The following is a 17,559-nucleotide window of genomic DNA, read 5'->3' on the forward strand; positions in this document are numbered from 1 at the left end:
CTATAAAATATAAGAAATGAATGGGATCTTAGGGTGTAACCTCCTTTTACCTCAAAAGAATCTGAAATCAGGAGTGGGCGAAGAAATTTGCCCAAGGCCACACAATTTTATATGTCACTTTTAAAAGTTTATTTAAAAAAAAAGATGGCAGTGTATAGGACTTGCAATCAGGAAGACCTAATTTCCAATCCTGCCACTGACACTAGCTGTGTGATCCTGGGCATGGGTTAACCGCTATGTGACTTAGTTTCCTCATTTGTAAAGTGAATGTAATAAAAGTAGCTTACTTCATAGGATTGTTGTGAAGATTAACAAAATACTTTTCAAACCTTAAAGCATGACATAAATGCTAATTGTTATTATTTATATAGGTTTTTAAATTTAATTTTCAATTCACAAAAAAATGATTCCCTCTCCCTCCTACCTTTCCCCCTTGGAAAAAATACCCCCAAAAAACAAATAAGAGAAAACTCATAACAAATATGTGTAGTCAAGCAAAACAAATTCCTGCATTGGCCATGTCTGAAAACATGTCTCCTTCTGTACCTTCAGACCATCATGTTTCTTTAAGGAGGCCACATGATAAGTTGGAGGCTTGGCTTGGTTTAGAACTCAGGTCCTTCAATAATTGAGTTCTTGGAACTAGAAGAAGGTGGTGGACTCTATTTGTGTCTGCCATCACTGCTTTCCCAAATCCTCACCAGCCCTCTCACTTCGTGGTGGCCACATGGATGATGAGGAAGCCTTTGATATTGGGGAAGTGGGTGCTGATAAGATCCACCTGCAGCTGTCTGTTTCCACTTTTGTATGGTGTGATCTCGAACTGGACTCTAGCCCTCTCTTGGGGCTCCAGGGCTGGCACACTAGAACCAAGAAGAAAGAATGGGGGTCAGCCTACTCTGGTCTCTGGGAATAAACAGTACAAATTCCTTTGTAATTAAAACCTCCCTGCTGGCCTACAGGACCAAGTCCAAACTTCCCTGCCTGGTGTTTGATAACTCTCCATCACCTGGTTCCAATTTAACTCTCTCTTCCCTCCTCTCCTATATTAACCCTATCTCCTCAATGCCTTCCATGCGTCAGGTTCTTTCTTTCCTCCATGTTTTTGCTTATGTAGTTCCCATGCCTGGAATATCCTGCCTTCTCTTCTCCACCTGTCTAAATCCATCCCATTCTTCAAAGCCCAACTAAGTCTTACCTCCTCCAAAAAGTCTTTACTGATTTTCCCTGTCCACAAATTTTTACTCCCTTCCTCCCACTAAGCTGCTATAACCTTCACCGGCTGTAATAACAATAGCTCAGTTGCATAGCATTTCATTATTCGCAGACTGTTTTTACAACTTTAGTATTTTAATATTATTTTGTTTTATTGATATTATTCAATATTTACATATAAATTTATATATAATATAAACAAATAAATTTTAATATTAATTTATATTATTGTGTTTTATATTACAGTATACTATAACTTTTAAGTATTTTTATTACTTTAGGATTAATGGATATAGAGCTGGAAGGAACCTTAGAAAGAGCACATTAAGAGCGCATTATGCTTATCCTCACAACAACCCTGTGAATTAGGAGGTGAATCATTTGTTCCCATTTTATAGATATAGAAAATGAGGTACAGAGAACTAATGAGTGTCTGAGACCAGATTTAATCCCAAGTCACTAAATTCTTCTTTCTACCATATCACAATTCTAGTTTAATATACATCACCCCCTCTGAACCTCCCCACAAGTTTTCCAGAGGGGAAAACTAAGGCTCATAGATGCTTGAACAATGCTTGTATAAGGCTGCACCACTACTAATTTTACATGGCCCTTTCCAAGTAATATGACTAGGAAATGATCATCATATCAAAGTTGCTGTCTCCAAAATTGTCATATCAATAAGTATTTATACCATATCTTTCCTTATTAGCTATTGTTAATGTCCAAGAATTGTATTGTTTGTGGTACTTGTGTTGATCAGGTCACTGTTACAAAATGAATTTCCCGTTATTTCCTCTACTATTATACTCAAATATTTTCAATAAAATTATGTTGCAAAAAAATTACAGCTTAGGAAAAAATTGTACCCTTTGGTTGTGTTTCTTGGACTTCTTCTGCCTCACCAGACTGTTCTACTCCCTGGCCCCTGAGCCACCTCCCAGCCAGGCCCTGGGAAATGCCCCAGGCAGGTAGCCTTGCTGCAGGGTCTGGCTCCCTGCTGCTCTCTCCTCTCCCCTCCCACCTCCTCTACTTACTCGATGTTGAGCTGCTCCCTGAGGAGCCCACTGCCCTCCATGATCAGCAGGCAGTCCTCTACTCGCTCAGACAGGGGATTGGCGATCGTGACCTCCACGGCAAGAGCTTCCCCTACCACGGCAGGACTCAGCATCTGGAGAGGGAACAGCACAGCAGATTGGCTTCTGAGCCGCTGACCCCAGGTCCTTCTTGGACATCCTCATCCTGGACAAAGTTTGGAGGCATGAAAGGGGCTCTCCATGGAATCACAGCAAGACAGAGGAAGAAGGAAGGAACCGTTAAAGGTCTCTCCCCAGCCTAGTCCATCCACCATTCAACTGTCAAATGGATTTTTTGGTGGGGGAGGTAGTTGAGGTAAGTGACTTGTCTATAGTCACACAATTAGTAAGTAGCTGGGGTTGAATTTGAACTCAGGTCCTTCTGACTCTAGAGCCATACTCTATTCACTTCGCCATCTACTTGTCCCCAAAGTGATCTTTTAAAAATATAAGCCTGACTATGTCATCTCCCTATTCAGTAAATTCTAGTGACTCCCTAGCGTTTCCAGGATCAAATATAAAATTCTTTGTTTGCCTTATAAATTACAAAGCTTTCAAAGACTGACCCCTTCCTGCCATTTCAGTCTTCTTATACCTTACTGCCTTTCACACACCTTTTGGTTCAGGGATACTGGTCCCACTGTTCCCCAAACAAGTTTTTCCTCTGGGCATTTTCACTGGCTGTCCCCAGTGCCTGGGATTCTCTCTCTCCTTGACTCCACTATCTGGCTTCCTTGGCCTCCTTCTAGTCTCAGTTAAAATCTCACTTTCTAATTCCCTTTAATCTCAGTGCCTCCCCTCTGAGATTATCTTTAATTTATCCTGCCCAGATTTTATTCGTACATTGTTTGCATGTAGCCTCCCCTATTAGACTGTAAACTCCTCGAGGGCAAGGACTTTCCTTTGCCCTTCTTTATATCTTCAGCACTTAGCACAATGCTGGACATATAACAGGCCTTCAGTAAATTGTTGTTGTCCCTTTACCACCACTGCCTTCACCCCCCAAACCCAAGGCTCTTTTTGGAGCCAACTGGTCCCTTGGGCGAGTTTGACCTTAATGGCAATGAAGTCTTCCAGAGTGATGTCCTTCTCTATCAGGAGCTTCTCCCCCTTAGAGACCAGGCACATGGCAGCCACCAGGATCTTCTTGTCATCTGTCAAGTCTTTTTTGTACTCTGAGTATGAGATCTCCACTGGGATCCTCTTTTCTGAAAGAGAAATTGGAGTTGGAGCCAGCTTGTTTTATAAATGGGAAAACTGAGGCAACTTGTCCAGGGTCCAGGGTTACACAGTTAGTGAGTGTCTGAGGCCAAATCTGAACTCAGATCTTCCTGATTCCAGGCCCAGCACTCTATCCACTGGATCCAGGAGACTTGAGTTCAAATCTTGCTAAGGTCATTCATTAATGTGAGACTTACAATCTATGTTGAATCCCAGATTTGTTACTTATTACCTGTGTGACTTTGTTAGGTTGCAATCTCCTCAGACCTCATTGTATTCATCTGCAAAATGGAAGGGGTTCAAGTACATGTCCTCTGAAGTCTCTTCTAGCTCTATATTTATAGAATTATAGAATCAAAAGCTAGGAAGATCCTTCTGGTTCTAGTCTAATCCCTTCATTTTTTACAGAGCAGGAAATTGAAGTTTAGAGAGGCTAAATTACTTGCCCATGGTCATCTAGGTAGTAAGTGACAGAGTCGGGATTCAAAACAGATCCTAAATGATTCAAAGAGTGAGCAGTCAGGGCAGGATCTGAACTCAGATCCTCTGAATTCAGAGCCAATGATCTTCCTACTGCACCATCTTGTCTCCCTGACTAAAAAACACTGGCTGATGCATAAACCCTTTCGTAGGATCAAAGCTCATGTGTAGAGATCATATAGTTCAACCCTATCATTTAACAGATGGAGAAACTGAGACCCAGAGGCGAGTTTCATAAAATCACAGTCAAGTCGATCAATATACATTTATAGGTTCTTAGTATGTGCCAGACACTCTGCTGGAACACTTATTTCTTAATATAAAAGAAAGGTAAAAGACAGTTCCAGCTCTCAAGGGGCTCCTAGTTTAATGCAGGGGACAATATGAAAACAAACCACATTCAAACCAGATATAGATAGGATGATAAGGAAGGGAAGGGAAGACCCAAGAATGAAGGATTGGGAAGACTTTCCTATAGGAACTGAGATTTCATCTGGGACTTGAAGGAAGCTGAGACAAGGAGGGTGAGCACTCCAGGCCTGGGGGACAGCCAGTGAGGAGATGGAGGGTCTTACTAAGGAATAGAAGGGCAACCCGAGTCACTTGTCTGAAGAGCTCGTGCTGGTGTGTAAGGTTTAACAAGAACGGGAGGGAAGCACTGGGTTCCAAAGAGTTTTAAAAACAAAACAAGGTTGTATAGAAAGGGAGACACTGGAGTTGACTGAGTGGACGGTGACATGGTCAAATGGCTTTGAGAAGATCATGCAGGAGGGACTGCTCAAAAAAGGTGGTTCTCCCCCCTCCCCCCAGCAGCTATTGTGTGGTCTAGGTGTGGGGTAACGAGGTGCACCAGGTGAGGGCGGTGGCAGAGGACAGAAGGGCATTTATGAAAGTTTTTATTAAGGTAGAATCCACAGGACTTGGCAACTGATTGGATATGGAGGGTGATCGACAGTGAGGAAGCAAGGAGGGCGTCTTGGTGGTGAGCCTGGGCCCGGGAGGATGGTGGTACCCTTTGTAGTCACAGCTAGTAAGTCACAGAGTTTGGGATTTGGACCGAGATATTCTGAGTCCAACCCAGTGCTCTTTCCCTGTATCATGAGACTTGTAAAGAGAGAACAGAGACATTCTTTGCAGAGCCCATAGAAGTTCCAGTCATTAGAGGAGCTGACCACACAAACTGTGGGAGGAAGAGAACTGGAGAGTCAAGCAAGCACTTTCTAGTTGTGCACCTGTGGGCAAGTTCCCTAACTAACTTCCCTGAGACTCAGATTTCTTATATGGGATAATAGTATTTGCACATGACCATAGGAAAAAATTTAAAGCCAAAGAAATGAAAGCTACCAAAATTATGTAATAATAATTTGTATTATTATCAGTCACCAGTTACTCACCTCTGAGTGGACTTCGGTAAAGGCCATTCCCCATCCCATACTTTATCTTTGCTCATCTTAAATTATCTGTATTCCTCTTCCCATCTTCTTCCTCACTTCCCACCCTCACTCCAAATATGCAACAGCTTTGCCTATTATTCCCATTAATTCTTTAAAATTACCTTCTTTAGGAAATTTTTCTTAATCATCTCCCATGGAAACTTTTTAAAGGCAAGAATTGTTTCTGTCTTTTTTTTTGCACCCCTAAGATTTAACATAGTACTTAGTGTGGTAAACAATTAATGCTTCTGTATCTAGCAGGAACTTTATATATGTTTGCTGAATTCAAAGGAATTACCTATTGAGTGTCAAACCTGTCCTGTCTAGATTTAACTGTAAGATAGAGTTCCTGCCCTTACAGGAGGATTGGGATGGAAAGAGTGATGGCTGTGAAGTCAGAGGACCAGGATTCAAATCCTGCCTCTGTCTGAGTGGTCATGAACAAGTCACAGAACTTTTGGGGCATCTCAGTTTCCCCAGCTCTAAACGAAGGAGTTGGACTAGATGCCTCTAACGAAGTCTCTTCCCGGTCTGAACTTATGGGCCTCTAAGGAAATAATCCATTCTCTCTCTGCTCATTTGAATCTTTCCTTCAGCCAAGGCTTGGACCGAGCCTTGACTCTTCCAGGAAGCCTTCCCAGTCCTCTATTATTTAATCCAAATGAATCCATTACTGAGTGGTCTGAGCAGGAACTTCTGGCCCACATTGTTCCTTCTTCTCCCGCCCCCCTCATCCCCTCACTCACCACAAGGAGATTTTCCCACTGAGCTCTCCAGGCAGAGCCCCGAGTGCCGAGCCCATCCCCCAGATCTGCCCTTCTAGGAGAAGGAGGTTACCTTCTTCGGGCTCTAATTTAACTGAGTGGGACTCGTGCAGGATCTCGGCCACTGGTCTCCGTGTGTAGAGGATGGTGGCTGCGCTCAGATTCACCTTGACCCTCTGGAGGCGGGAGGTGAGGTTGGTGAGACAGATGGCCAGCTTGATGTTCTGGCCGATGACGGGGGGCTCCAGAAGCTTGAACTTGCCCGTGATGTTGGGCTTCTTGGCCGGCTCCAGAACGTCATCCCTCCAGGAGGCCCAGCCTCGGCCACTGGCCCTCCGGATCCTATCTCTTCTCCCTGAGGCTTCCACCCCAAAGAGCTTCCTCACCGCTTTCCTGTACACCTGCCTTTCCTTCCGGGATCCTGAGGGTCAGAAGAGAATGATTATTATGCCATGATTATTGATTATTGATTATTAATGAATGCCATGGGCCCCAGAGCTGGGGCTTCACAGGCAGCTTGTCCCAGAACAATCTCTCTTAAGCCTGTTGGGCCAGTTTCTAAAGGTCAGGCCATGGGCGAGCCAGGGTGATGGCTGGGAGCTCAGACCCCTAATGCTCCCTTCCTTCTTTCTCAGAGGACAGATTCTGTCCAAATCCCACAGCTCCTTACCCAAACTCATCCCCCTCTTCTCCATCCCCCCCAACATACACTGTCTTTCTCTACAAAGTTTCTAAAGGGGATTCCTCGACTTCTGTGGGTTTAATGATTATCTCTCTGTAGTGGATTCCAGCTCTTTAGATGAAGTCCTAGCTTCCCTTCTGAGAGTCTCACATCACTAACCTCTGTAGTACGTTCTGAATTGGCCAGAGATTAGCCTCATACATGGCAAGCACTTAAAATGCTAGTTTACTGACTAGACATCTTACAGGCACGTCAGACTTAGAAACAGAGCTTATGTTGTCTCCAAAGTCCTTTTCTGAACTTCTTTAATTCCATTAAAGAGCAGGTACCTTTCTAGTCATCAAAGTTTTCAATCTTGGAGCCATCTTCTTCTTACCCTATGAATCCAATAAGTGGTCAAGTCTTATTATTTCTCTTCCCGTGCTGTTATTCACATCCATCTCCTTTCCATTCCATGTGACCCTGCGTTAGTTAAGGTTCCCATCACTCTCTCCTGGACTATTACAATAGTATCCTAATTGGTCTTTTTGCTAAGACTGCTATCTACAATTTATCCTCCACATGGCTGCCAAAGTGAATTACCTAAGCCATGTTGTTCTCTGACTTAATAAAGTCCAGTGCCTTCCTATTAATTTAGCGTCAAATACAAACCCTTCTGTTTGTCATTTAAAGCCCTGTTTTACAGCCTGGTGGCAATCTTCCAATCCAAACTTATTATACTCTCATTTAGGCAGTTTTTGGCCCAGCCAAATTGCCCTTCATGGTATTCCCTACACAAAACATCCCCTCTCCAGTCTCCATGCCTTTTTAAAGGCTAGCCATGCAATGAAGTCTTTCTCCTCCCCTCTGCCACTTAAAATGTCCAATTTCCTTCAAAGCTAAACCTGATCTCTATTCTCTTCATGGAAGCTTTCCTGATCCTCTCTGTCTCAGTTTTAGTGCTTTTCTCACCCAATTACCTTGTATCTATTCCTTCTGCATATATTTTGCGTACATTTCATTTCATATGGGTGCATTGCCTTCCTCTAGAATGTAAAATCCCAAGGGCAGGGATAGTTTAACATTTAGTCTATATTTCCAATGTCCAGCACATAGTGGATACTTAATATATACTTGCTGATTGATAACTTTTCCCCAGTTATCTACAAATGAGAGAAATTTGTCTGGGTAGTTGCAGAAGTGGGATTTCCCTTCTGTTCTCTTGATCCTTTAATCAATAATAGTGACACATTTATTGAGCACTTTAAAGTTTTAAATAAAATTAAAATTGTAAATTAACCTCATGTTATTGATGGGAAAACTGGGGTACAAGAGATTCAATGATTTGCCCAATGTCATACAAGAAGTTAGTGTCAGAATTCAAGTAGAACTCAGGTTTTCTGACTTTAGTCCAAGAAACTGCCCATCGGACCAAGCCTTGATGCCTTTTTGAGGCTCATATCCTTTCTTTCTTCCATGCTAGTGCTGGGCATGGGGTAGGGGCTGGGTGGAGAAAATGGATTTCTCACCTTTTTATTCTTCCCACAATAACCACAAGGAAGCAGAATGTGTGGAGAGGGGTTGTACTTTGATGACTCTAACTGCTTGCTTACTGTATGACCCTGGGCAGATCATTGAATGTTTTGGGGCTTCAATTTCCTCTCTGGAAAGCATGTGTGAATGTTGGAAGTCACCTCCAGTGAAATAAGGGTGTGTGATTCAGGGACCAGGTGGAGAGAATTCATTATGAACTCTTCAAATTCATTTATCAGAGAGACACATATATATATACCTCTAATGCTTATAGAGTCAGTATAAAATACACTCTTTGATATTCCTGTATCCTTTCTAACAAACTCAATCTACTGAGAGGCAAATGATTAAGCCCAGAGTTTGGCTGCTTCAATAGAGATGTAAATAGTTGTGATACACATTAGAGTAAAATTATCCTACCAATGTCTTCAAGCACCTTTCTCCCAAATGCTTTAGTCTCCATTATGGGCTGCTTTTCCGGCCCCAAGTTCAAAGGTGTGTCTTTGATCCATTATAGAGCTGAATTTGCATTTTGCTTCAGTCACCAGGTTTCTTATCAATATAGTAATAAGTATGTCTCTGCTATCGTATATAGAAAGGGGAGGTTGGTGAGCCAAGCTACTGTAAGTACCAAAAGCTGAAGTGGCCCTCTACATGTGAGTGGGACTAGATTCATCTCTAAAGTCCTTCCCAGTTCTAAGTGGTGATCCTGGGCCACTGTCACTGAGGAGAGGGAGCAAGCCACAGGGACTAGGCCTTCATCATCCCCCTCTCTGTCTGTGACTGAGCCTGCCTTCAACCTGGCCACCCAGGTGGCTGACTGGAGATTTCATCAGACTCTGTTATCACGGAGCGTGTCACAGCTTGGAGCCAACTTGTTCACAAATGGTTACAGCTAAGGGGAGCCTTGGGGACCATTTACTTCAATCCCCAGTTTCACAGAAAGGGAAACCGAGGACTTGAGAAATTAAGGGTTTTGCCTAATGTCGTCACACGGCTGGGATCAGCAGATAGCCAGATTTGAATGGCAGTCTTCTGACTCCAACTCTTTGCATTGCTTCATACCTTCTCCCATTTTATATGCTTGGGGGATAATCTGTCACTTTGGGAGACAGGGAAGGAAAACAAGCTCTTATCATCTCAGAAGACCTAATCTCTAAAGCCCCATGGAGCCAACACCCACTTGTTTCTGAAGTTCCGCTCTCCTTCCCTCCCCTCCCATCCTCTGAGGTTCCCTCCTTCCCCACCTCACCTCTTCTTGCCAACACCCCAGGGCACAGCTGTCATAAATCACTGTGTTCCAAGCGTTTTCCCCCCAAAGCCGATGCTGACATAGCCTACGTGCTGACTCAGTCCCCACCAGACATAGACAGCACCGAGCTGGCTCCAGCACAGCCTGCCCTGTTTCCTTCAAAACCGGTTGTTCAGGAGCCAAATTTGAGGGTGGGGGTGGCAAGGGATGGTCTTTCCATGAGGCTTGGTGGGGAAATGTCTGACTGTTTAATAATGTGTGGTCTGGAGATGGGACTTCAAACAGCTTCCTTTGGCGGTAATAGGAAAGAATCTGGGTGAGCCGTGACTCAGTCTGCCTCGATGGAGCTTGGCTCATATGGGCCCAGCATGTTTATGTTGTGCCTTATCTAGTGCGGCAAAGTGCTCTACATATATCATCGCCTTTATTCCTCACAACAATCTTGGGAGGAAGGTGATGCTGTTATCTCTGTTTTTTCAGATAGCAAAACTGAGGCAAAGAGTTGGATCAGGGTTTAAAGTCAAATCTTTTTGACTCTCTCCATTATACCCTGGAGCTTCCTTCCTATATTTTCTACCCATCTATCTGACTAACGAAAGGACCAGATCTGGAGGGTGGGTCTCAGGGTTCCAAGAAAAGTATGAGCCAGATTTCCTTCCTTCGCGATAGCAAGCTGGCTTCATGTCTGAACCAGGCCCACGAGCTCAGCAAATAAAATAACGCTCATTTCTATAGGGCTTTACAAAATGTTTTCCTCATGAAACTGTGTGAGGAAGGGGGTGTAAGGATTATTACTGTTTTACAGATGAGGAGAGTGCCTTAGAAATGGGCGGTGATTGGCAAGTCACAGACATAGATCTAGTTTCAGACCTGGAATCCAAACCCACGTCTCCTGACTCCAAGTCTCGTATTCTTTCCCAAGCTCTTTGTTGCCTCACAATGGAGGGGGAGAGGGGGAGGGAGGAGAGAGACAGAGAGAGAGAGACAGAGAGAGACAGAGAGATAGAGAGAGGGAGAGAGACAGAGAGACAGGGAGACAGAGAGAGGGAGAGAAGAGAGAAAGGAAAGAGGGAGAGAGAAGAAAGAGAGAGGGAGAAAGAGAGAGAGAGGAGAGAGAGACACAGAGAGAGAGAGACAGAGAGAGGAGAGAAAGAGAGAGAGACAGAGAGAGACAGAGAGAGAAGAAAGAAAGAGAGAGAGAGAGAGAAGAGAGAGAGTGTGAGAGATAGAGAGACAGAGAGACAGAGAGAGAGAGTGAGACAGAGAGAAAGAGAGAGAGAGAGAGAGAGATAGAGAGACAGAGAGAGAGACAGAAAGAGAGAGAGAAGAGAAAGAGAGAGAGCAAGAGAGAGAGAGACAGAGAAAGGAGAGAAAGAGAGAAGAGACAGAGAGAGAAGAGAGAAAGAGAGAGAGTGTGAGAGAGAGATAGAGAGACACACAGAGAGAGACAGAGAGAAAGAGAGAGAGAGAGAGAGGAGAGAGAGAGAGACAGAAAGAGAGAGAGAGCGAAAGAGAGAGAGAGAGAGAGACAGAGAGAGACAGAGAGAGAAAGAGAGGGAGAGAAGAGAGGAGAAAAGGAGAGAGAAGAAAGAGAGAGAGAGGAGAGAGAGAGAGTCTAGTTAGACCAGAGAGCTGTCCATCATCTGGGGCCCTTATCTTAGAATACCTTTGGGCTTTGTCACTCAACAATTTTGTACTTTCCATTTGGTCTTAAAACAATCAATAAGCATTTATTAAGTGCTTGCTGTGTGCCAGACAGTATACTAAGTAAACTCGGTATTCAAAGAAGGCAAAAGCAGCTCCTGCCCTCGAGGACCTTACTTTCTAATATGGGAGACAAGCATATAAATAGGCACAAACAAGACACAGCAGAGCTTTACAGAGCTGGGTGAGTACAGTGTATAGAGGGCCAAAACTGGAGTCAGGAAGACCTGAATTCAAATCTAGCCTCAAGCATTTGTAACTGTGTAACCCTGGGTAAGTCAATTAATCTTTGTCTCCTTCAGTTCCTCGTCTATAAAATGCGTATAATAATAGCACCTACTTCTCAGGGTTATGGTCACAATCACCTGAAATAATAATCATAAAGTGCTGGGTGCAGTGCCTGGCACAGAGTACCTGCTTAATGAATGTTAACTATTACGAGTTTGTTTTCTCTGCCAAGAAGAATATCCTTTGGATTGAAGCACAAAACCAGAACCAAAAATAGAAGTAGATAATAGGGAGCTAGTACCCAAAGTAAGGAAGGAGATGATAAGAGAATGCTCTTGGCCCTCCGCCGATCCAGATTAACAATACTTTTGAGTACTAAAAAAACAAATAACAGAAAAAAGAAAATCAACAGTCTGACATAAGTGATTCTTAACCACTGTCAGTGATTTTTAAAATACTGTGGAAAATGGCAGAGGTTCTGAAGGACTGGAGAAAGATAAATGGGAAGAGAATCAAACCCATACATCACCAATCAGGGAGGAAGACATTCATTTCTGACAAAATGCTAGAACCTATTATTAAACACATTGTTATTCATTAAATTAATTATTAACAATTATTAAACCTATTATTAAAGAGGTTAGGAAAAGGTGAACTATCTCTACTAGAAATTGAGAGCCAAAAACAAAGAAAAGGTCCCAGACGCACAAAGATATTTATAGCAGCTCTTTTTATAGTAGTCCAAAACTGGAAAATGAGAGGTGTTTGAGAGGAACAGCTGCACGCTAATGGAATATTAGTGTGCCATGAGAAATAATGAAATGGACTATTTCAGAGAAAAGTGGGAAGACCTCTATGACTCAATCTAGAGCAAAGTGAGCACAACTACCCGAACAAGTTATTTGATGACACCATTAAAGAGAAAAATCACTTTGAAAGATTTTGGAACTCTGATTAGTAGAATGATAGATAATGAGTCCAGAAGACTAAAGATGAATCATATCATCCCCTCTCCCACCACCTACACATGTTCTGCTGGAGAGATGTACCAGAATGAAATGTGCGTTTTGGGATGAGGTCAGTGTGGGAACTGGCTTTGCTGGACTATGGGAATTTGTTTTTTCAGTTGTTCAAATTGGGGAATGGGGACGGAAGTGCTTGTAAAATTAATTTTAAAAGGAAAAAGTACATATAGCTAGTATAGCTTCACAAAGAATAGGTCATATCAGATTAATCTTATTTTTACTTTTTGGACTAGGTTAGCAAATGGCAGATCAGGCAGCTTGGTGGTTCAGTGGATAGATTGCCAGGGACCTGAAGTTAAGAAGACTCCTCTTTCTGAGTTCAAACTGCTCTCAGGCTCTTATTAGCTGTGTGACCTTGGGTCAGTCACTTAACCTTGCTTGCCTCAGTTTCTTCATATGTAAAATGAGTTGGAATGAGGAAATGACTGACTCATGTGGCTAGTGTGTTGGAGTTGTCATGAAAAAGGCCCAAGGTCAAATCCTGCCTCAGACACATTTGCTGTATGACCTTGGACCCAGTCAGCCTCTGTCTACCTCAGTTTCATCATCTGTGAAATGAGGGAAATAATAGCATCTAGCTCCTAGAATTGTTATAAAGATAAAATAATATATGTAAAGCACAAAGGTCTACATAAATGTTAGCCATTATTATTTGAAGGAACTGAGAATGTTTAGTCTGGAGAAGAGAAGATTTAGGGAGAACATGGTGGCTACCTTTAAGTATTTGAAGGGCTGTCACTTGGAAGAAGGATTATATTTAAGTCAATAAATCAATAACGAAACATTTATTTGGTGCTTATGTGCCAAGCTTTGGGTGAAGCTCTGAGAATACAAAGAAAAGCAGAAATAATCTTGTTCTGTTTGGCCCCAGAAGGCAGAAGCAGGGAGAAGCTGTAAAGAAGCAGGTTAAGGCTTGATATTAGTTCATCTTCCTAATAGACTGGAAGCTTCCAGAATTGGGCTGGACTGCCGGGCTGGTGGCAGGTCCCCTGTCACTGAAGGCAAGAATTGGGCCCGATGACCATAGTGTGCGGTCACTCAGAGACCCTTTGAGGAGATAGAGACCGGATCAGATGGCTCCTGAGGTCCCTTCCAGTTCTGAAATTGCATGATTTTTTGATAGAAAGAAAGAGCTACTCCTTACCCCCAAGCTCTCAAGCTTTGGATGTTGGTTAGGAAAATGTGGATCCGGTAAGAGCAGATGATGAAAAAAAGTTCTTGTTATGCTAAATCTAGCTAGATGGAAGGTGCAAGTTATTAAGTGCCTACTTTTTTTTCCCCTACAGGAGCAGCTAGATGGAGCAGTGGATGGAGCTCCAACCCCGGAGTCAGGAAGACTCATCTTCCTGAATCTAATTCTGGCCTCAGACGTTAGCTATGTGACTATGGACAAGTCATTTAACTCTGTTGCCTCAGTTTCCTCCTATGTAAAGTGAGCTGGAGAAGGAAACAGTAAACCACTCCATTCTCTTTGCCAAGAAAACTCCAAATGAGATCATGAAAAGAGCCAAGACACAAGTGAACAACCACTTTTTCCAGGCTTTGTGCTAGGATGGGGGAGAGATTTTTTTTGGGGGGAAAGGCAGGGAGAGATAAAAAGTTAGAGGAGCATACATCTAACTAGATCAATGTGAAGCTCTATAGTTGAGCTAAAAAATCAATAGGATTCGAGGCAACATGCGGAGTTCAGCATGCAGGGCACAGAAAGTGATGATGTTGCCATCTTCTGCCTTGCTCAGACCCTACTTGGTATATTGCATGGAGTTCTGGGGCTTCACATTTTAGGAGGATCGTTGATATTAGAGTTTGTCTAAGGGAAGGTGGGAGGACTGAGGACCATATGAGGGTCTCCTGAAGGAACTGGAGAAGAGCAGACTGGCTGGGATTGGGGCTGGGGGTGGGTAGGGAAGCAGGGGGGCTGGGAGAAAGAGGAATTAGATTTTGTTTGATCACTCTCAGAGGATAAGACTAGCATGGGGAGGTGAAAGTTGCAGAGAACATTTGGTTTGATCTAAGGAAGAAATTCCCAACAGTTAGAGATAGCCAGAAGTGCCATTGGAAAGCACAGAAAACAGTTTCTCACTTTTTATCTTTCCCCACTACCACCCTTTGCTCCCACTTAGTACAAAACCTGGAAAAAAGTAGGCACTTAATGAAAGCCCAATAATTGGTAGATTAAGTTATTCACTTCCATATAATTAGATTTAGCATAACAATAACTTTGTTCATCCTTCTTTTAGCATCCACCTTCAAATTCCCATTTTCCTAACCAACAAAGCTTGGATAGCTGAGGCTGGGGATGGTTCTTTCTTTCTCTCATAAAATCATAGTTTCCTTTTCTTGAAGGTCTCCAAATAGAGGTGGGATGTCCAATTGTCAGGCAGGAATCACTCACTGAGGGGATTGATCTCCCCCCTCCAAGGTTCCATGATAAGCCTCCAAAGCCCAGAAGGGGCTGGTCCCTCATCTTTGGCGGTTCCTTTCCTTCCCAGGGTCTTTTCCCCAGGGGCGGGGGGGGGGGGGGCGGGTGCGTCACAGATGGCTCTCTTTGGTAATCTCAACTTTCCTCTCTCCCCATCTACTAATTTACCCCAGAAAAATGACTGTAAGACTGAGTCAGAAACTAAATTGAAACTTGGCATAGCTTGCAGCTAATTCTAGAAACATGAATGTGCCTCAGGAGTTAGAATCTTTGAAAACTGATGTCTGTCTTCTTCCCTTTGAAGGTAAGAGAAGTTGGAAAAAATCTTGGGCTTGTAGTCAGGGAATGTAGTTGGGAGCCTGACTCAGGCTTAATAGCTCTGTAGCTTTGGGCAAGTTTTCTTCTCTCTGAGCCTCAGTTTCCTCCTCTCTAAAATGGGATTGATGATACCATTCCCTTCAGAGGGCTGTACTATACAGAAGTGCTTTGTAAATTTTAAAGTACTAAAAAATGACAAATGTTATTTTTTCAGAAGTTATTAGGAACTGGGCAAATACTCATTACTGGCCATCCAGCCCCACATTTAGGGATAAGAACTGGCAGCCAAGAATCAAAGGAATCAGGTAAGTTTGTGCCCATTCTGGCTATGGTGACATCCCCTCTCCCTTCCCTTCCTTTTGATAATCACCTCAAGACCTTAACCCTTTAAGGGTTGTTCGGACCCCTTTAAGGTCCGGCAGACTGGGCCATTTTGCCATTGCTTGGAAAACCCAGTGTTTCCCCCATTTCAACCCCCACTGTCTTCTTCTTAGGGAATCTCTGTTGATGTTGATGCAATGTACTCTTCCAGGAGCTATCTCAGCCACTCATCTTAGCCTTCAATGTTCTCAGTGCCAATCCAGCATGGCGAGCTCACATCTTTCTCTTCCATCATTACCTGGTGTTGAATTCTTCTTAGGTAACCCAGTCAACTTCGACTTTTCCACTCCTGCAGAGTCCCTGCTCTGTCTGTATCCCAGCTTGCCCTGAGGCCCCTATTATGTTATATTCTCCACCACTTCTTGCATTGGCTCATCTGGCAGAGCCCAGATCTAAGTCGGTGACATTGCCACCTGGACCTTCTAACTTCCTGAACGGCACAAAATCTCCCATTGAGAAGGCACCTTTAGTCCACCCTGTACCAGAGCAAGCATGCCTTCAAGCATATCACTGAAAATTGGACATCCAGTCTCCCTTTGAAGACCTCTACTGATGGGTAACTTTACACTTCCCAAGGCAATCTTTTCTTCTTGGTAAAAAACTTAGGAATTTTTCCTGACATGGAACCTAAGTCATCTTTTCTCTAATTTTCACACATGATTTCTGGCTCTATCCTCTCATAAGGAAAAGTCTACTTCTTCCATATAATAGTCTTTTGAATGCTTGGTGTTTTCCTGCGTTTGCTCTGAGATAGGGGAATCCCTGGGGCATTTTCCAGTGAAGCCACCTGTGTCCCATCAGCCTCTGGCACTCTAAGAGAATGTGTAAAGGATCAACTGCCATGGGGAGCTACTGCTGGCAGAGGTTCTTACAAGGGACAAAGAGTGGGCATGGGGTGGTTCTCACCAGTCTTGGACTAATGAGAATCAGCCTATGGACTGTTTCTTCTGTGTATGCAATAGAAGAACAACCTCTGTTCTCACAGTAATTATTTTGTGGAATTTCACATTTATGAAATGCTACAGTTTACTTAGTGCTTTTGAGATGGGTAGTGGAAGTCCATTTTACAGATGAGGCAAGATACATGACTAGGTTAAGGTCACACAGTTAGCAAATTCTAGGTCTAGCACAGAGAGCTAGAATTTGAATCTAGATCCCTCTTGTCCTTGAGTCCCACATTTTCCCCCATGGCATCCTGTCAGCTCACATTCAAATCCTTCAGATTTATAAGATACTTTCCTCATAATAGGCAGATAATGCAATTCACTTCCACAAACATTTACTAAGCATCTAGTCTGTTCAAGGCTCTGGGGATAGAAAGACAAGAATGAAAAGTATTCCCTGCCCTTGAGGAGCTTAAATTCTACTAGAGAATGTGGATAGGGAAGTAAACTTAGAGTTATACAATATAATTAATAAAGAGACAGACAAAGAGACAGAGAAATCAGGAAAAACAAAGAGGATTAGGAAGACACAGAGACAAAGAGGCAAAGCATTTACAATTGGAAGAATCAGAAATGGCTCCATGTTGAAGATGGCCCCTGGGCTGGGCTTTAAAGGGAGCTGAGGAGTCTAAGAGGTAGAAGTCAGAAGGATTACATTCTAGCTCTGGAGAATCACTTACACAAAAGCAAAAGGTGGCATATAGAGTGGTGGATATGGGGAACAGCTTGGCCCCTTTTACTGATGGGGAAATGATACCCAGAGGAGGAAAGCATTTACCTCTGGCTGCCCAGATAGTAAGTGATAGAGCTGGAGTTCAAATCCAGGTCTTTCACCTTAAAGACCTGGACTCATTTCATCCATTAGAATGAAAACTTCTTGAAAGCTGAGACGAACTCACTTT

General features: G+C 43.2%; 1 protein-coding gene across 1 annotated transcript in view; it reads right to left on the minus strand.

Moving 5' to 3' along the window:
* Positions 1-338: 338 nt before the first annotated feature.
* The window catches only part of TGM6 (transglutaminase 6), a 33,344-nt gene continuing 16,123 nt past the window's right edge, over positions 339-17,559 (minus strand). The window contains exons 10-13 of the mRNA XM_051973771.1: positions 6,263-6,610; positions 3,345-3,499; positions 2,253-2,386; positions 339-863 (exon numbers count right to left, since the gene is read on the minus strand). Coding sequence (XP_051829731.1) covers positions 710-863; positions 2,253-2,386; positions 3,345-3,499; positions 6,263-6,610 — 791 coding nt within the window. The 3' untranslated portion in view covers positions 339-709. The remainder of the gene's footprint in view (positions 864-2,252; positions 2,387-3,344; positions 3,500-6,262; positions 6,611-17,559) is intronic.

The sequence above is a fragment of the Antechinus flavipes genome, chromosome 2 (genome assembly GCF_016432865.1).
Source record: "Antechinus flavipes isolate AdamAnt ecotype Samford, QLD, Australia chromosome 2, AdamAnt_v2, whole genome shotgun sequence".
NCBI lineage: Eukaryota > Metazoa > Chordata > Mammalia > Dasyuromorphia > Dasyuridae > Antechinus > Antechinus flavipes.